Here is an 18,187-nt window from a genome sequence, read left to right as displayed (position 1 = left end):
TCCCTCCCTCTCTCCCTCCAGCCCCCCTTCCCTCCCTGCTAACCCTGCCTATCTGCCTGACAGTGTGGGGGAAATGCTCGCGGGCTTATGATAAACGACCACTCGGGAGGTCATTAAGTTTGTGGAACAGAGGAGGAGTATAAGAAGGACAAACGAGCGTAGATCAGAGGAGGGAGATAATTAATTTGGTGTCCCTGTTGCAGTGCGGCGGCAGACAGGCAGGCGGGCAGGCCAGTCATGTATGGCTGAACACAGCAGCAGCCACTGCAGTCTCAGATCCACCTTCACGTTAGCTGCTGTGTCAGTCCCACCGCGTGACATTTCGGGTTCTACTGCTACTGTACTGCATCTACGAGTAGGGAGTGCTGATCTAGGATCAGGTACCCCTGTACATGTAATATTAATCATTATAATCTAAAATGCTAAACTTGATTGGAGATCAGCGATCCTACTCTGAGACGCTATGAATTCAGCCCAGGTATGCCAAATGGCGAGCAAGCAAGAGGGTTGGGGTTAGAGAGTGATTTCACTTTATGCGTGGTTGTTGCTGAGGGGAAATATTTATCAAAGCAATGGCTACCCTGACATGATTGTTACATAAATGGCAGATGAAATACGACCTCCGTGGCGGCTTTGGATCCAGTCCCAGCTCTTAATGGCAGAATGGCTGTAAGGGGATGAAGGAGTCATGGGAGGTGGCTGGAGCCAGAGGGTGGGTAGAGGAGGCAGGAGGAGGTGGCTGGAGCCAGAGGGTGGGTAGAGGAGGCAGGAGGAGGTGGCTGGAGCCAGAGGGTGGGTAGAGGAGGCAGGAGGAGGTGGCTGGAGCCAGAGGGTGGGTAGAGGAGGCAGGAGGAGGTGGCTGGAGCCAGAGGGTGGGTAGAGGAGGCAGGAGAAGGTGGCTGGAGCCAGAGGGTGGGTAGAGGAGGCAGGAGGAGTAGGCTGGAGCCAGAGGGTGGGTAGAGGAGGCAGGAGGAGGTGGCTGGAGCCAGAGGGTGGGTAGAGGAGGCAGGAGGAGGTGGCTGGAGCCAGAGGGTGGGTAGAGGAGGTTGGAGGGGTGTTGGCCATTGGGTGACAGTGGAGGAGGAGAGGAGAGGAGGTGTCGGAGCAGGGTGACAGTGATGGAACACCAACCCGGGCCGCAAATTAACAGAAGTGTGTGGCGGGTGGTGTGGGGAGGTGGCGGGTGGGCAGGGACAGAGTGGGGCTGCCAGGGTAATTGAGAGCTTGGTTGTCTGTGCCAGCTAGCGTGCCTCCTCTGAGTCCCCCCACCCCCCTCCGCATATCTCTCTTTCTCTCTGCTCCCTCTCCCGCTTTGATAAATTAATGGTCTGTGAAGTGGATGCTCTGTGATGTGCAGTGTTGCATCATGTCATGGTCGCCCAGTGCCCACACCTGTGTTAGTCCAGACAGAACAGGAGGGGTAGTGACACACCATCCCTGCCCTGCCTTCCCTCTCCTCTCCCCATGGATGAATGGTGGTAGGTGGGTTGTACCATGGGAGGGATGCAGGGGGATGTTGGAGGAACATATGGCTGAATGGTTCATGCATCAAACAGCACTACAGGGAATATGATGCATATTGATTGGCTTTGTGTAAAAAGAATCCACTTTAGGCTCAAAGGTAGAGCAGAGGCAATAAGGCATCATCACTATCGATCAGTATCGGCCCATGGTTGAAATACAGTAAGTTTGTTCCCATGTCTTTGTCAGCTAAACCCACTGCATGCATTTGGTTGGAGTGTTATAGGCCATAGCTGGTCTGTGGTGGACAATGGGTGTTTGTTACATGTTTCCCAAAGGGATCAGGAGGATAGTCATTGTGGAAAAGAGCATCTGCTATGATTGAAATACAAACAGTCAAATGTGAAAGTTTGTGGGTTTGGAACCACAACAGAATCCCTCGCACAGCTCCAGCATAGCCTCTTTTTAGTATTCCGCAGTTAAACAGTCAAGTGATTTTACAGTTCTATTCTGTACAAAATGTACCCAGAGATTATTTTCACGAGGACTGGGAGTAGGGTTATCTGCTCGGGTCTCTATTTGGCATTTTGTTATGGTTTTGTTTTCTCCCTAACCACCAGACATACCTATAGCCCCCCCCCTCCTCCATTTGGAATATCTAGCTCAGTGTTCAGGAATGCAAAGCACGCAATACGAGCTGTAGATCAAAGGTAAGGCTTCGCCCCGGACGGATCGTTTGATATAAAGCACTGGGAAATTGGTCTCTCAGCAGTATTTTCTAAATGAGGTTAATTGAATGTGGGTAATTGCTGACCTTCCTGTCGTTGTGAAATCACATCCTTAACTGATCAATGCCTTTCATAAATTCATGGCTGAAGGTCATTCTGTTGATTACCTTTCTACCCAGCCCGCTACAGAGCTACAGCCAAAGCTCATTAGCTTCATTGTGCAGAATTTTGTGGAAACGCTTTTAATGCTTTTTACAATTGCTAACAATTTGTTATATTTCTCTGCAGTGACAGCAGATGTAGAAATGCCCCACTACATTAAGTGTCTCACTAAATGCTGGGTATTGGTTTTCCCGCTCCCTCCCTCTGTGTGCTATTATCAGGAGATTTATGCAGCCAATACGTCAGACGTGTTCTGGGAAGTTGAGGGACTTCAACAGTGGTGTAATTCGTAATTTGGCATTCCCTAAATCTTGGAATTATGGTGCTGCGTGTGGCTGTTTGGGGAGTTAGCACTCCGTTGGTGTAATTACACGCCCCTACCCCCCTCCACCGCCTACCTGCCTCATTCCCTCTCTCTCTCTCTCGCTCTCCCCACACCAGGACTGGTGAGGAAACAAGAGAATTTCACAGCTGCTGTGAGCAGGCCCCGGCTGAGGCCTATGACCTCCTTGTTGCATTTTTTCCCCCGTTTTTCTTTCTCTTTTGTTTCTCTCCAGCAGGCAGGCAGCATGTTTCCTCAGGGAGCCCTTGTGTGGCTCAGAGGAAGCTGAATCATAAAGCATGGCTAATGAATAGAATAGAGAAGGAAAGCTAAGGCCTGCTGACGGCTCTCCTGAGAGAAGGCCAGGCCACGAAGCCTCTGGCTCAAATAGCAGACTGCCCCAAAGGTCAGGCTTCCTGCGGCCCAGTCCAAGGGCTTTTGGCTCGCAGCAATGTGGCTTGAATTTCCTTTGTTTTTAAATTGTTAGATTTCCCTGTTTCCTTTGGAAAACCTGGCCTTTGGTTGGTGCCCCCCCCCTCTCCTTTCCTCCCCTCTCCTCTTTTTCAGTTCTCCTCTTTCGTTCCCTGTCTGTTTTTTAATAGTGGCCAGGGTTCCCCTCAACAAAGAGAGTGTGATTTTTTTTTTTTTTTTATACATGACCTCTGCGCACCGCAACCACAGGCGCAGAAACTGCCAACAGAACAGCCCTCTGGAAAATGTTTAACTTGATCAAGCTAACCCAGAAGTTCATAAGGATAGCAACAACATTTTGCCAAAAGCAGACCCTGTTTTGGCATGCCTAAGAACTGCCTTTGTAATTTGGCCTTGTAATTAGGAATTACTGACTCATGTGGAGAAGAGTGGATACAAAACAGAGCATTACATCTAAACACTAGTTGTTGAAACAACTAAGTTTGTTGGAATATAAAAACAATTAGCTAGCAACAGAATTCGCCTTTACTGAACACATACGAATACAGAGGTCTTAGTCCGGCCCACGGGTGATTTGAGTAAAAAAACACCCGATGGGGGAGGGAAACAAACTCAATGTACTTTAAAATGACTAAATCAAATTGAAACTGTGTAGACATGATAATGGACCTATATTCATTCAGTTTCTTGACTGTCCAGCTCGCTAACATTCCCTAGACAGTCAGGTAGCGTCGGAAATTCCCCAAAAACAATGGATAGAGGACTATTTTTTGCTAGTTTTGACAGCAAGGATATATAATACATTTTCAGTGCGGCCATCCGGACCTCGTTAAAGACCAAATGCGGCCACTGGGGCAAAATGAGTTTGACACCCCTGTTTGACATCCAACACAGGTAGCCTAGTGGTTAGAGCGTTGGACTAGTAATAGTTGCAGTTTAGAGTATGACCAAACCATTTTGTTTTCATGGCCGTTCATGAACCCAGACCTCGACCCAGCTCCCGTGTCCACCTGACTAGCATTCATTTCTCATGATCCATATTTTCACACAGGCCCTCCAGGGCAGCCAGGGATTCAGACAGGCGGACGGGTGGCGAGGCCTGCCACATGGAGCGTTTAATGTGGAGCGCTAGCTCACAAAGAGCGTAGTGTTGCAGACGCCCTGGTTCTGGGAGAATGGAGGAGGCCAATGCAGAACACTGCCTTTTTCTCCTCTTCACCAACAGGGTGGAATGCAACACGACAACACTGCTCCTGAAGCTAAGGATTCACCTCTACCTCTGCCTTGTACTGAAAATACACCATGCCCTTATACTGTACCATACCTTGACTGGGTGTTAAAGAGTTATTGGAGCACTTTCGAGGCTGGAGGAGCACTGTTATAGTTTATATTAAAGAAGAGGGTGTCTCCACATAAACACTTTAGTCCAGTGTTCAGTAAAGGCGGTAGCAGTGTCTAGATTGGAAGGTCTTAGAAGAAGAGTCTTCAAAACACTTGAGCAGACTGAGAGAAGCCAAGGAGCGACATCTGTGTTTACAGTGTGTTCTCGCTCTGATTCACTGACAGTGCTTTACATATGTTCTCTTTGTGCTGTGTAAACTACAATGATGGCAGTTAAGGACACTGGGGCCCAATGGATGAAGCATATGCTCCGTTTTAACAGCTTTTCTTAGTCCCAGCGAGGAGGCGAGGAGGCGAGGAGGGGAAACAGTGATTTACACCAAGACTGACCTCGTAGGATAAGGAAGATGTTCCGTGTTAATATTATCTTTTCGATGCATACTTTTGTCACACTCTCGCAAAATAGCAGGTTGTCTGTGGTTGATTTATGACTCCAGAGCTGTGTTTAAAAGTTCTGTGTCTCGCCGGCCGGTTCGATGTGTATTTTTGTTCAAATGTATGGTGTGTTTTCTTTCTGGAGAGGCTTGCCAGAATCTCCGCATACATCTGACCAGGGAGGGAAACGCTCCCAGTGTTTAGTCTACACGTCTCTGCTGTCACTTCATAGTCAGATGCCTTTTTCCCCTTCCAGCTTTTTTGTCTCTGGCCATTACTCACAGTGGTGTATTTGCTCAACTCTCAGGAGGGACTCGCCTTAAATAACTTCTCTCAACTGAACCTTTATAACTGTGGAAATGATATAGTAGTGATTTAATGCAGAGTTGGATGAAGCAAATATTTAACGTGACATTTTCTCCTAAAATCATATTCTGACGACAATGATTCAATAATGAAAAGTATTACAGTGCGGCTTGAAAGAGAGTTAGATTTTCTTTGATTTACAATTGACGCTTGAGCAGCATTAGCTTGTTGTGGTGGTTCATTGTGTCGCGTTGTGGTGGTTCATTGTGTCGCGTTGTGGTGGTTCATTGTGTCACGTTGTGGTGGTTCATTGTGTCGCGTTGTGGTCGTTCATTGTGTTGTGTTGTGTGTGGGGTCTTTGTACGTTCTCAGCTCCTGCTAAGATCCTGCAGAGGCTGATCCACCATACAGTAGTACCCTCTCCTCTCCTCTCCTCTCCTCTCCTCTCCTCTCCTCTCCTCTCCTCTCCTCTCCTCTCCTCTCCTCTCCTCTCCTCTCCTCTCCTCTCCTCTCTGACAACCTCATGTGCTGTGAGTATGAGTGGGCTGGCTGGCTCTCAGGTGGCACAACAGTGCCCCCTAATGTTACCTTGGCTCTGTCTGGACTGAAAGAATTCAGCTCTGCTTAGAGAGTGGGACGTTGTGAGAATAAGGAACTCAGTCAGGTGCAGAGAAGGGGCTGCTTCTCAATAAAGCAGATTGAACACAAGTCAAGGTGGCACTGTGATGATTATCTATGGCTGAAGTAGAGTACAGGAGCTGTATTGGAAGCGAGAGTTATTGTGTCCATATACATAGGTTACAGTAGATCAGTGGACATATGTCTGTTGGACACAATAGAGACATCCATGTTAGCCATCTTGTTGGACCCAATGGAATAGAATTAGTGTGTTATAATCATGAACATTTGGGCTGATGTTTTTGAAGGATCCAATCCCTTCCTCTATTGTGTCATGAATGCAACGCAGTTTGTCACGTTCTCTGAGGTGTCCCACCGTCGTATGGAAACTACCGATGTCTTCCACACAGGTCATCCATCTAACCAGACTATTCATGTTTCTCCTTCCTCTTGTCTTCCAGGTATCTGATGTAGGATCCGACAAACTATTTTCCCCCACTACACCCAAAGGTGAGACTTTTGTTCCTCTATAGTCACTACAAACCATTTCCCCCCCTGTGTTGTCCGCTATCATCCTTATAGATTACATTTCAATGAACACCGAGGCAGTTTATAACATGCCAACGATGTCTTCTGATTCTAATCTGATTGAGCACAAATCAGAACGTCCACGTTTGTATATTTTCTTCCCTGTGGAACTGTATTGGGACACCCAACCGAAGGCCTACATATCTCCCTTCCCACACACAACATTCAGGCTCATTAGAGTGGATTTACAGGCTCCGTGCCACATGTTCCCAATCCATAAATGGGAAGGTCCCCCCAGGCTACAAGGCTTCTGACAGCAGGCCAGACAGTAATGGCGGCCAGAGGCCAGGACAGAGGAGGGATGAGGAGGGAGGGGCCTGAGCCTCTCAGTCGACATAATCACAGGTCCACTGGGAATTGACGGAGGGTTTAGGGGTAGTAAGAGTGTAGGATAGGAGTGCTGCACCTGTACTCAGGCTGAATGGGGAGCTGGTGTAAGGATGTGGAGGAGGGCAGGGGAGCGGAGGGGTGGACAATCCCCTGCCTGATGAAAGATAGCAGTATGTAGTCCACGTTCCCCCAGGGCAGGAACCAGACCCATTAACAGATGCCGCATGATGGATATTGTGTAAAATGGGGCCATTTTCAGGAGGAGATAGAAAGAGTGCATGTCTGCGGGCCAGCTTGCCTTGGATAGATTAGGACCCAGCCTGTTTTATGCCTGAACAGAAACAGTAAATTACAACTTTCAGACATTACAGTAATGAGCTCATGATTTTCAAAACAGCCAAGACACATGTCCAAGCCTCGAGTGCACTACCGTCGTTGTCAGTTTAGATTGTTGTTGTTGGCCGAGTTGCTGGTTTTCGCACACACGCACACACACACACACACACACACACACACACACACACACACACACACACACACACACACACACACACACACGCACACACTGACTCTCTCCCACATCCAGTCTGGAGAGGGCCTAGCTGTGTCAGTGGGCAAGCAGGTCTTGGGGAAATCCTGCTAATGTGAGTCCCATTCCATGTCCAATGCACACCATGCGGACCCAGGGATTAGGACTGGAGAATTACATCCAGGCAATCCCATCAGAGGTCCCTGCCTGTTTGTCACAGGGATCAACGGCACTGTGTGTGTGTGCTCGTGCGTGAGTGTGTGTGTGTGAAAGTCCGGCAACAATAAGGGCACCAGATTAGGATTAGGATGAAAAGGAAAAACCAGGGGATGGCTCTGGCTGGATCATCTGATTCAGTGATGAGTGAGAGGTTATTATCGTGTTAGCTGCTACCATTGCACGCAGTCCCTTTGCCAACGTACTGTAATGGATCCTAGTTTTAGGTCCTCTCTGTCTCTCTGTCTCTCTGTGTGTGTGTGTGTGTGTGTGTGTGTGTGTGTGTGTGTGTGTGGGTGTGTGTGTGTGTGTGTGTGTGTGTGTGTGTGTGTGTGTGTGTGTGTGTGTGTGTGTGTGTGGGTGTGTGTGCGTGTGTGTGTGTGTGTGTGTGTGTGTGTGTGCAGAATGCAGAGCAGCCTGGGGGATGTTTTCCTCTAGTTTACCATGCATTGTATCTATGTCCTATTACCAGTCTGCCACTCAGTCCTTAGGGACCAATCTACATTCTACAATCCTCTCAGCCTCTGATCACTGGGCCTACACAGCTCTTGGCTCCGAGAGATTGGGGGCACTCACACACATACACACACACACACACACACCCACACACACGCACACAGTTGGTAAAGTGCTAATGAGCATTTTGACTAATTTTCTGCATTTTGACATTTTGCTAATTTCTGACAATTTCACCTTTCATTCGTCATTTTAGATGAGCTGCATCATCACCAAGTTGACAGTCCGACATAGTAATCATTGAAGGCAGTGAACCACAATAATGGCCTTAAAGGGATACGTCGGGATTTTGGCAAGGAGGCCCTTTATCTTTTTCCCCAGAATAGGAGGAACTTGTGGATAACATTTTTATGTCTCCGCGTGCAGTTTGAAAGAAGTTGCTAACTAGCGCTAGCGTAATTGCTAACTATGTTAGCGCAATGACTGGTATTCTATGCTATCAGCTAGCATGCTAGCAGATACCATAGATTTCCAATCATTGCACTAACGCTAGTTAGCATTGGCTTGCGAAACTACCTCTAACTTTCTTCATACTGGACACAGAGACAGATAAATGGTATCCACGAGTGCATCTGACTCGGGGGAAGTAGATAAAGGGCAAATGTATCCCTTTTAGTAACACTCAGAAATCCTAACAGTTTTCTCCTCATAATTTGCTAGAGCATTTCTTCTTCTCTTTATCACTACCTTCTTCACAGCATCAATGCGGTTTTCTTTATGCTATGGAAAACAGTATTCTTCAACCTTCTGGAGTCTGACCTTAGTGCATGACTGCGGTGCTTCCAATGATTAGGTAAGAAGGTTCCGGTAGCTACCAGCTAGCTCCAGTATGGTAAAGGACAGACGTTACCTAACCATTATCAGAGTTGTTGTTTAGCTTCGTCGTGAACTTCCTGAGAATTATTGATTTCTTGGAGGAGAAACACTGTCTTAAAGTCTTGTGTGGGGCTTTGGGGCATTGCATTTATTGAAAGAGATCTGGTTGCAGTTCAGAGTTGACATTTCTCAGTTCCTGGAAGGCGAATAAAAAGCTAAATGTAGCTGCTGAGGACGTATGGGTTCTGCCACCAGGAGAGGATAAACATACTTTGTGGGTACTTACGAAACTCAAGCAGAGCTCCTATGGAAAAAGAGAGAGTGACGTACCACCTACCTACCAGAAACTGGAAACACACAGAGACGCTAGTGAGAGCAGGAAATGTCTGAGGGGAACAGCACTCTAGCTCTCTCTCACTCTGCCTGGGAGGCCATTTTGGCTCTGTCGTGTCTAACAGGGGTTTCATGTGAGTGGACAGACGAACCCAATTTGTTCCCTGAGCCAAACCAGGGGCATCTTGGGATAGGTGGGGGAGAAAGATTGGTGAAAACCCATTTCTGAAGTGGATTTGTGCCCATATAATCCTGATTAATTTTGACCCGTTGTGCTCATTTTAAACAGCGCATTACAGTAAGCGTGAACACAGCGAGCTTCAGGGCTAAACCAGGAGCTTAGCGGCTTTGAGAGGCTTAGCAGCAGATGGCATTTTAAGCTGGACTTAATAAATTGTTTCCATTAAACTTACCGGCCCACACATACTGGATTAGGCGAGCGGAACAAAGGAAGGAGGAGAGAGAGAGCAGAAGAAGTGGTGGAAAAAACACAACAGCCACCACCACCACACACAACTGACACTCCGTGTAACTTTTACTGTAGCCACGGTTAAAGGCGGGACATGGTTTAGGCTACTACTGCTTGCGTCACGGAGGTGGAATCCACTGTAGTTGGATGTAGACATCAACTCGTCACGGATGTCAGAGACTAATTAGCTTAATTGACGTGAGGGTAAACAAATTAACTAATGAATAAACCATTTAGCTTCCCCTGTGGAGGATTTAGCTTTGTTTATCCCTACCTGTTCATATATAAACACCATACAATACAAACACCAATATCCAGAGGAATGGTATTCAGACTAGTATTTTTCATATCCAGAATTCTCAGTACCATCGTTGAGAACCCATTCCTTGTGGGGCTGAAGCCCCCCCCCCTCCCCCCCTCTCTCTCTCTCTCCCTCCTATGAGCTCATGGTAGCTCTCTAAGCTCTCATTATGTGCTACACAGCCCAGGGTCCCCGTGTCGAATCGCTAATCAAGCGGCCTGTCTGCTCTGCAGCCCTGCCTGCCACTCAATAGGTGCTGAGTGCCCTTTGTTCCTGAAGGCTGCTGTTTGCTGCATGTCAATAACAGGGCTATGGCTTGGGTATAGCAGCCTATAGGTCCACTCCACACACACAGCCAGGAATATAGAATAGAGTCAGTAATACCTCCTGCATACATGAAGAGAGAGAAGAGACTAGAGAGGAGAGGGAGAGGGGGAGGTTGGGTGGGTGGGTCAGGGGCAGGCAGAACAAGCAGATGAGAGTGTGTTTGTAATGCACCAGGCGGTGCTCCTCTGGCCAGGTCATTGTGATGTTGCTAACCTCAGCGCCGCGGCGGCACAGTGTTTGTGGGCTTTCGCCCATTTAAATAATGACCAGCTAATCAGCTTTGCAGGCTGTTGAGTCTGAGTGGAGGAGTGGAGCGAGCGGGTAGGAGAGAGTGGCTGACTGGGCCAGGCAGAGCTGGGCTGGGTTGGGGGCAGACAGGATGTGTAATAGCGAGAGCGCAGGGAGGGCGCAGGGGCTTTCTGTAGCCCACGCAGCCAGATTACAGGGCTGTATTAAATGCAGCCGTCACTGCGGAGGAATCTAAGCCCGGTAAACCTCACTGCGGTACCTACTCTGATTGGTTTGACGAAGCGCAGCTTGCTGGAAATGCTTTCTTATCAGGGCCTGATGGCCTGTATTGACAGAACACTTACGTCTGGGCGCTGGGGGGGGTTCGTCATTTGGCACATAGACCACAGACACACTGTGTACTGTGCCATGGGGAGCCGGGTTGTTCCAGAATTGCCACGCTTCAGCTGGATGTTGCGCCCATAGAATAGAATGATTATATTTCTATGGTTCCGCCATCACTGCTCTCCCCACACTACCACCTCCGTAGTTGTTGTCAAGCCTTTGCTAAAGCTAATTTGTTTCCCTGATTCAATTTAAATTTTAAACAGGAGTAAATCCTTTCAGAATGGCCAGGCCCTTAATATGTTTCTCCCTCCCTGTGCTGTCTGTCGCCAGCCGGGGGGAAAACAACATCACTAGAATCAGTGGAAAAACCAAAGCGTGTTTGTGTTTGTTTCTTTATTAATCCCCTCAGCTATTATTGTTCACGGTCATAGGAGAGCTTATGAGCTGGGTGATGATTTGTTTTTGGAGAAAGCGCCTGTTATTAATGCTCCTTTTATTGATAGTGCTAATGCTGTTTGTGCAGTCGTCCCTGTCAGAGAGATGAAAATGAATAGAGGGAGCGCTGTGAAGATAAGACGCGTGTTTAATTATTAATTGAGCCATTACTGACAGAGATTGCCTTTTTTGATTTAAGGCAGGAAGCTGGCTTCAGGGAGAGAAAAAGCAATTACAGAATTCCCAGCCTGCACTGCAGCTGCCCATTGCTCCGCCGTGCGAGAGCGGAAAAACACACCCTGTTAAACCGTCTTTTTCCATAAATTATTTTAATTCTTCTTCAATATTTATAGCGTTTTAAATGACGCCGACATTGTCATGTTCTATTTATAGGGAGAGGCAGGCAGGGAGGCAGGCAGGCAGGGAGGCAGGCAGGGAGGCAGGGAGGCAGGCAGGGAGGCAATGACGCCGACATTGTCATGTTCTATTTATAGGGAGAGGCAGGCAGGCAGGCAGGGAGGCAGGGAGGCAGGGAGGCAGGCAGGCAGGCAGGCAGGCAGGGAGGCAGGGAGGCAGGGAGGCAGGGATGCGGGCGTGCCAACAGGACTAAGCCACATCCACAGCACCTCCCTGGTCGCTCCTCTCCTCTGCTCTGGAAGACACCTGGAGGGATTTGTTAGGTTTATAATACAGTTTAGGAAATGATGTCAGACCGCAGCACAAGATATTTGTCCTGTTTTTCTGTCATAAATATACTGTTTTTTTTTTTCAATGTCCATTTTCTCTCAGGCTTTTCTAGAAGGGCAATTAGTTCCCTTGCAACATCAATGCTGGTATGTCATGCGATCCCACAGTGCTTTGCTAGTTGTCCCCTTTAGAGGGTATTTTAGTTCCATTAGAAAACCCTAACCCTAACCCTAACCCTAACCCTTAATGATATATTAACTTAGCTCCTGTGTAGAGTTGTGCTATGCTAAGTGGAGACTTGCCATCCTAACATTGGCCCCAAGCAGATATTTTAGCTACTCCACCTGGGTCGTGTTCAGTAGGCACAAAACTGATTAAAATGGTCCCAAGCAGAGTAAAACCACGAGGCTCTATCAAATCCAATACGAAATGTTATCTTTTACTTTGTCCTTGCAAAACACTTTTGAAACGTTTCCCCACTTTCTAATAGAGTGCAACTCTAGACAGAAGCTGCAGTCATGCCAGTCCCTGTCATCCCTGTCCTTAAAGAGAACCGCCAGGCTGGCAAGAAACACAACACCTGTCCATCATCCTTATCACTGGCTGTCGTCAGTGTCAATGGGTGGCGCAAGGCTGTTGTGACAGAGAGTGGGCGTGTAGTTGAAGGCTTTGTGATTAGGCCTCTCTCTGTGCAGCTGTCTCAGTGGTTTATTGACTGAATATGGATCCAGCTATAGTGCAGCTGAAGAGACAACAGCTAAGGGAGCAATTACTAAGTCACTTGTAGCCACCACTGATCTTTTCTGGGAGGTGGTTTATGAGGGCTATGTGATGTCTGGCCATACAGCTGCCTAGCATATTGTTCAATATGTTGTTTTTATCATTGAATGATGAAAGGAATATAACGTGTTACCAGGGACCAGTGACTCGGTCTATAAAAAAGAGGTCAGATGAAGCAGATGCTAAACGACAGGACTGTTTTGCTAGCACAGACTGGAATATGTTCCGGGATTCTTCCGATGGCATTGAGGAGTACACCACATCAGTCACTTGCTTCATCGAGGACGTCATCCCATGAGTGACTGTACGTACATACCCCAACCAGAAGCCATGGATTACTGGAAACATTCGCACTGAACTAAAGGGTAGAGCTGCCGCTTTCAAGGAGCGGGACTCTAACACGCTTACAAGAAATCCCGCTACGCCCTCCGACGAACCATCAAACAGGCAAAGCGTCAATACAGGACTAAGATCGAATCGTACTACACCGGCTCCGACGCTTGTCGGATGTGTTAGTACTTGCAAACTATTACAGACTACAAAGGGAAGCACAGCCGAGAGCTGCCCAGTGGCACGAGCCTACCAGACGAGCTAAATCACTTCTATTCTCGCTTCGAGGCAAGTAACACTGAAACATGCATGAGAGCATCAGCTGTTCCGGACGACTGTGTGATCACGCTCTCCGCAGCCAATGTGAGTAAGACCTTTAAACAGGTCAACATTCACAAAGCTGCTGGGCCAAACAGATTACCAGGATGTGTACCCCCGAGCATGCGCTGACAAACTGGCAAGTGTCTTCACTGACATTTTCAACCTCGCCCTGTCTGAGTCGATATACCAACATGTTTCAAGCAGACCACCATAGTTCCTGTGCCCAAGAACACTAAGGTAACCTGCCTAAATGACTACCGTTCTGTAGCACTCATGCCTGTTGCCATGAAATGCTTTGAAAGGCTGGTCATGGCTCACATCAACACCATCATCCCAGAAACCCTAGACCCACTCCATCACCAACAAACTAAAATGGTCCAAGCACACCAAGACAGTCATGAAGAGGGCACAACAAAACTTTTTCCCCCTGAAAAGATTTAGCATGGGTCCTCAGGTCCTCAAAAGGTTTTACAGCTGCACCATCGAGAGCATCCTGATGGGTTGCGTCACTGCCTGGTATGGCAACTGATCGGCCTCCGACCGCAAGGCACTGCAGAGGGTAGTGCGTACGGCCCAGTACATCACCGGGGCCAAGCTTCCTGCCATCCAGGACGTCTATACCAGCCGGTGTCAGAGGAAGGCCCTGGGAATTGTCGGAGACTCAAGCCACCCTAGCATTTCACTGTAAGGTTGTATTCGGCGCATGTGACAAATACAATTTGATTTGATTTGCTATCTCAGTTGTGCTTGTTATTACAATACAGAGTGATAGATAGTTTAGTGAGTATTAGGTTTACTATATTGAATCCACATGCTGTCTTCATCCAGTCTCTGAAACATACAAAACTGTTTTGTGTGGAGCCACTGAGTAGCCTGAGCAACAGAGCCTTTCTCCTCCTCCTCCCGCCTCTTCCTCCTCCTCTACTCAGACAGAACAGAAGAGGTTTAGTTGTTTCAGTGGCCATCTGAGGACCGCTTTGCTTGATCAGCCATTCCCCCGGCCAGTCGAGACACCGGGGGTCGGAGTTAAATGATAAACTGCGAGTGGGCACTCCCGTCTTTATTTCCCCATCACCTTTACACCTCCCATGTGTGAACTTCTGCCGTCAGCGGCACTGCGCAACAAATCAGGAAAACAGATGTGGCGTTGCCGCGGCTGTGACCTCGAGGTGACACTTCTTTACACCTCGGCTGACATTTCTATTTGTGCACACATCCCATCGGCCCACGCTCGGATGAGCTCCGCCACACACCACGGTACTGAAGCACCCTCTATGAGTAAATGCGAAGCAGGCCCATTTAACCATTGATCGGCTCATGTTTGCGAGACAAGAGGGTGAGATATTTAAGCAATAAGTCACCTCGCGGAGTGCCTGGACACAGCCCTTAGCCGTGGTATGTTGGCCATATACCACAAACCCGAGGTGCCTTATTGCTATTATAAACTGGTTACCAACGTCATTCAAATACATGTTTTGTCATACCTGTGGTATATGGTCTGATATACCACGGCTGTCAGCCAATCAGCAGTCAGTGCTCGAACTACCCAGTTTATAATGTTTAATATAGCGTTTGCTCTGTGGCGGCTGGCCACACACTTTTTGAACAGAGAGAGGATGGTAAGTGGCTGGCTCCTATTGGTGATGAGCTGAGAGTATAGACAGGACATAGAGATAGTAAAAAGAACTCAACCCAACCCTACTTAGCTGTGGTCTCCACTGCTCTGTCTGACCGAGCCCCTTTAGGAAGCCCAGTCCTCTCTAACTCTCTCACTGTGGCATGGCGAAGGCTGTGAGATCAGAGGGTTCCCGATAATGGAAAGGCTCCTTTGGAGATAATCTGCTCTCCCCTGCGGCTATGGGACCAGCTTGTGAGCCGTAGAACCACTCTGTCATGTAGACAGAACGCTGTCGTCTCCATGGAAATGAGCCACCAACCAACCAACCAATCAACCAAACCCATGGGCAGCTCCGTTTAAGTGACCGTTTCAGTAGGGGGCTGATCTAGTGCTGTGGCACCACTCATCTGAATCCAGTATAATCTCTCCTTCGCCAAGAGGAAGACAATCAGCTGCAGCATAGGCAGAGGTATTTGCGTAGTTTGGTTGGGAAATGCATGACGGTTGTCTTATCTCTGAAGCTAGTCAGCCTTGAATGTAGAGTGTGCTTTGTTTGTGTGTATGCAGCTCGAGCCGCCCCACACGCGTTTTCCCCCCAATCCTTTCTTCCTAGCTACACTTGTTGTCTAAGCTGAGCTGTGTGTGTTTTTTCTCTGCTGTGTTTTGTTTGAAGAAAATCCCAGCTCCCAGCTCTGTGCTTTTAGCCTGACTGTGTTGTGCATTCAGAGCCAATGTTGTTTGCAGATGAGGCTGTGAGGCTGTAATGTTCACTGACAAAGCCAGATGGTGGGTGATCGGGGCAAACATGCAGCTTGGATAATGTACAATCACTGGCAGAGGACAGTCAGCAGCCTAGATGGATATTACAAACATGCTTGTAATGGATTTTACGTTTTGGGAAGCAGTTCACACAGGCTTATAAAGATTGGAACGCCATAGCCAAGAACAGGATGGAAGTAAAAGGGTTTAAATTCCATGACGGGGGAAGGACATCCATACTCTGAGGGAGAGAGCATGCCATAAGGATGCTGTGTGAGATGAGAGGCCACACTAGGGAAGTGAGTCCAAATCAAACAGAAAAATCAGCCGTGGCATATGAAGTATTTTCATAGGAGGCGGGTGGTCCACTTCTGGTATTTGTACAGCCCACTGCTAACTCCCCCTCAGCACACGCCTCATGTGGTATCATAAACTTAGTGTATGTGTTGCTGTCAGTGCACTCTTAGCCTTTCTGTCTGCTACCACAGAGCAGGCTGAGACTACAGACGACAGGTTTCTCTGCTCCACGCAGCACCACACATGTTGGGTTGGTAGGGACAGACCCCGGCAATCACCCTAAACTCAGCACATGGCCAAATGAGTAACGAGATATGCACCACTGAGAAGGAACAGTTTGTTTAAATCAAACCCCATATTTTACCCACGCCAGGCCGGGCCAGCGTCATTAATCGCTCCCCGTGTTTTGTTAAGAGAGACAAGCGGTAATTCGTTCAGACACGGGTTCCGCCTTTGGAGAAAATAAACATGGAGACCACAGTGTAGACCCCCCCCCACCCCCCAAATAATCAAGCGGTCATCTGTTTGGCTGTTGGTTTTGGCTACCACTGGTATTCCCCACGCTGCGGCTCTGGGCCCAGCCGGCTCTGACTGGCCCCCTAATGGCTGCTCGCTCTAATGTCCCATTCAGACATCCAGAGTAGCACTGCCTGATATCAGACCAGACCAGAGAGCCTGTTATTTTAGTACTGCTGTGGAGAGGAGGAAGCAGCAGGACGTAGAGACCACTGCTGTTTGCGTTGGGTGGAAATAGAGCAGAGGAGGAGCGTAGAGACAGAGTGCCACATCACCCAGGGAGCCCTGAGCACCAGTTATCATAGGTCAACTATTTTATACAGACACACGTTTCTTTCTTTTTGTAGCTAGATGTTATAGTCTTGAGATGGTTGGATGCTCTTTTCTTTCTTTACTCAGGATTCCTTCCAGATGTGCAACATTGCTTTCCTCGCCTTATTTTGTCCAGCCTAAGATGGAGGTGGAGTGTTGATCGAGGGTTAGACTATATGTGGATGCAGTGTTGTGCTGAAACCCTACAGGAGGCCTTATAGACCAGCAGTAAGTTAGTATAGTGCTGTGCGTTAACAGTATTTTTAGCCCAGGCCCACTGTAACGTCAGGCTTATCTTGGAGCAGGTGCGGTCGAGACGGAGGCAGAGGCGACAGGGTCCTCAGAGAGGATGAGCCATCTGTGCCTAAACCCCTTTAAAGCGGTTAAAAAAAGACTCACACGTGTGACAGTTTTAGCACAAACATTTACACACAATCAACAATCAAGAGAGAGCGAGAGAGGAGAGAGAGAGAGAGAGAGAGAGAGAGAGAGAGAGAGAGAGAGAGAGAGAGAGAGAGAGAGAGAGAGAGAGAGAGAGAGAGAGAGAGAGAGAGCGAGAGCGAGAGCGAGAGCGAGAGCGAGGGTGAAATTCCACAGTGTGCCATCACAGCAGCAAGATTTGTGACCTGTTGTCACAAGAAAAGGGCAACCAGTGAAGAACAAACACCACTGTAAATACAACCCATATTTATGTTTATTTATTTTAACTTGTGTGCTTTAACCATTTGTACATTGTTACAACACTGCATATATATAATATGACATTTGTAATGTCTTTATTGTTTTGAAACTTCTGTATGTGTAATGTTTACTGTTCATTTTTATTGTTTATTTGACTTTTGTATATTACCTACCTCACTTGCTTTGGCAATGTTAACACATGTTTCCCATGCCAATAAAGCCCCTTGAATTGAATTGAATTGAATTGAGAGAGAGAGAGAGAGAGACAGAGACAGAGACAGAGACAGAGACAGAGACAGAGACAGAGACAGAGACAGAGACAGAGACAGAGAGAGACTCTAAAGTTAATCTGTTGATATTAGGAATAGGAGAGGAATCCCTTTTTGTTGTGACTAAATGTTCAAACCTCAGTTTGGTTTGTGTCTTTTCAATCTAGAGGTTTAAGACAACATGCAGATACTACTGTAACTGTGAAGTCATTATCATTTAGTAGTTAGGTGTGTTGTTTGTTTCATCTCAGCTTGCTGTGTGTACCAGTGAGCCAGAAACTCCTCAAGATTTTTGTAGACCTGATTCATCTCCTGAATGATCTGGCTGGTTGAAGTCCAATTTCTCCCCTGGCTCCAAATCCCCCATCCGTACAAC

At 47.7% G+C, this 18,187-nt stretch overlaps 1 protein-coding gene across 8 annotated transcripts in view; it reads left to right on the top strand.

Moving 5' to 3' along the window:
* Nucleotides 1-18,187, top strand: part of LOC139576586 (autism susceptibility gene 2 protein-like) — a 381,761-nt gene that overhangs the window by 329,130 nt on the left and 34,444 nt on the right. For all 8 annotated transcript variants that reach the window (XM_071402841.1, XM_071402844.1, XM_071402842.1 and 5 more), the window contains one exon: nt 6,267-6,315. In XM_071402841.1, the coding sequence (XP_071258942.1) occupies nt 6,267-6,315 (49 nt within the window). The remainder of the gene's footprint in view (nt 1-6,266; nt 6,316-18,187) is intronic.

Source organism: Salvelinus alpinus, chromosome 5 (assembly GCF_045679555.1).
Source record: "Salvelinus alpinus chromosome 5, SLU_Salpinus.1, whole genome shotgun sequence".
Classification (NCBI taxonomy): Eukaryota; Metazoa; Chordata; class Actinopteri; order Salmoniformes; family Salmonidae; genus Salvelinus; species Salvelinus alpinus.
This window is presented reverse-complemented; position numbering and strand designations above follow the sequence as displayed.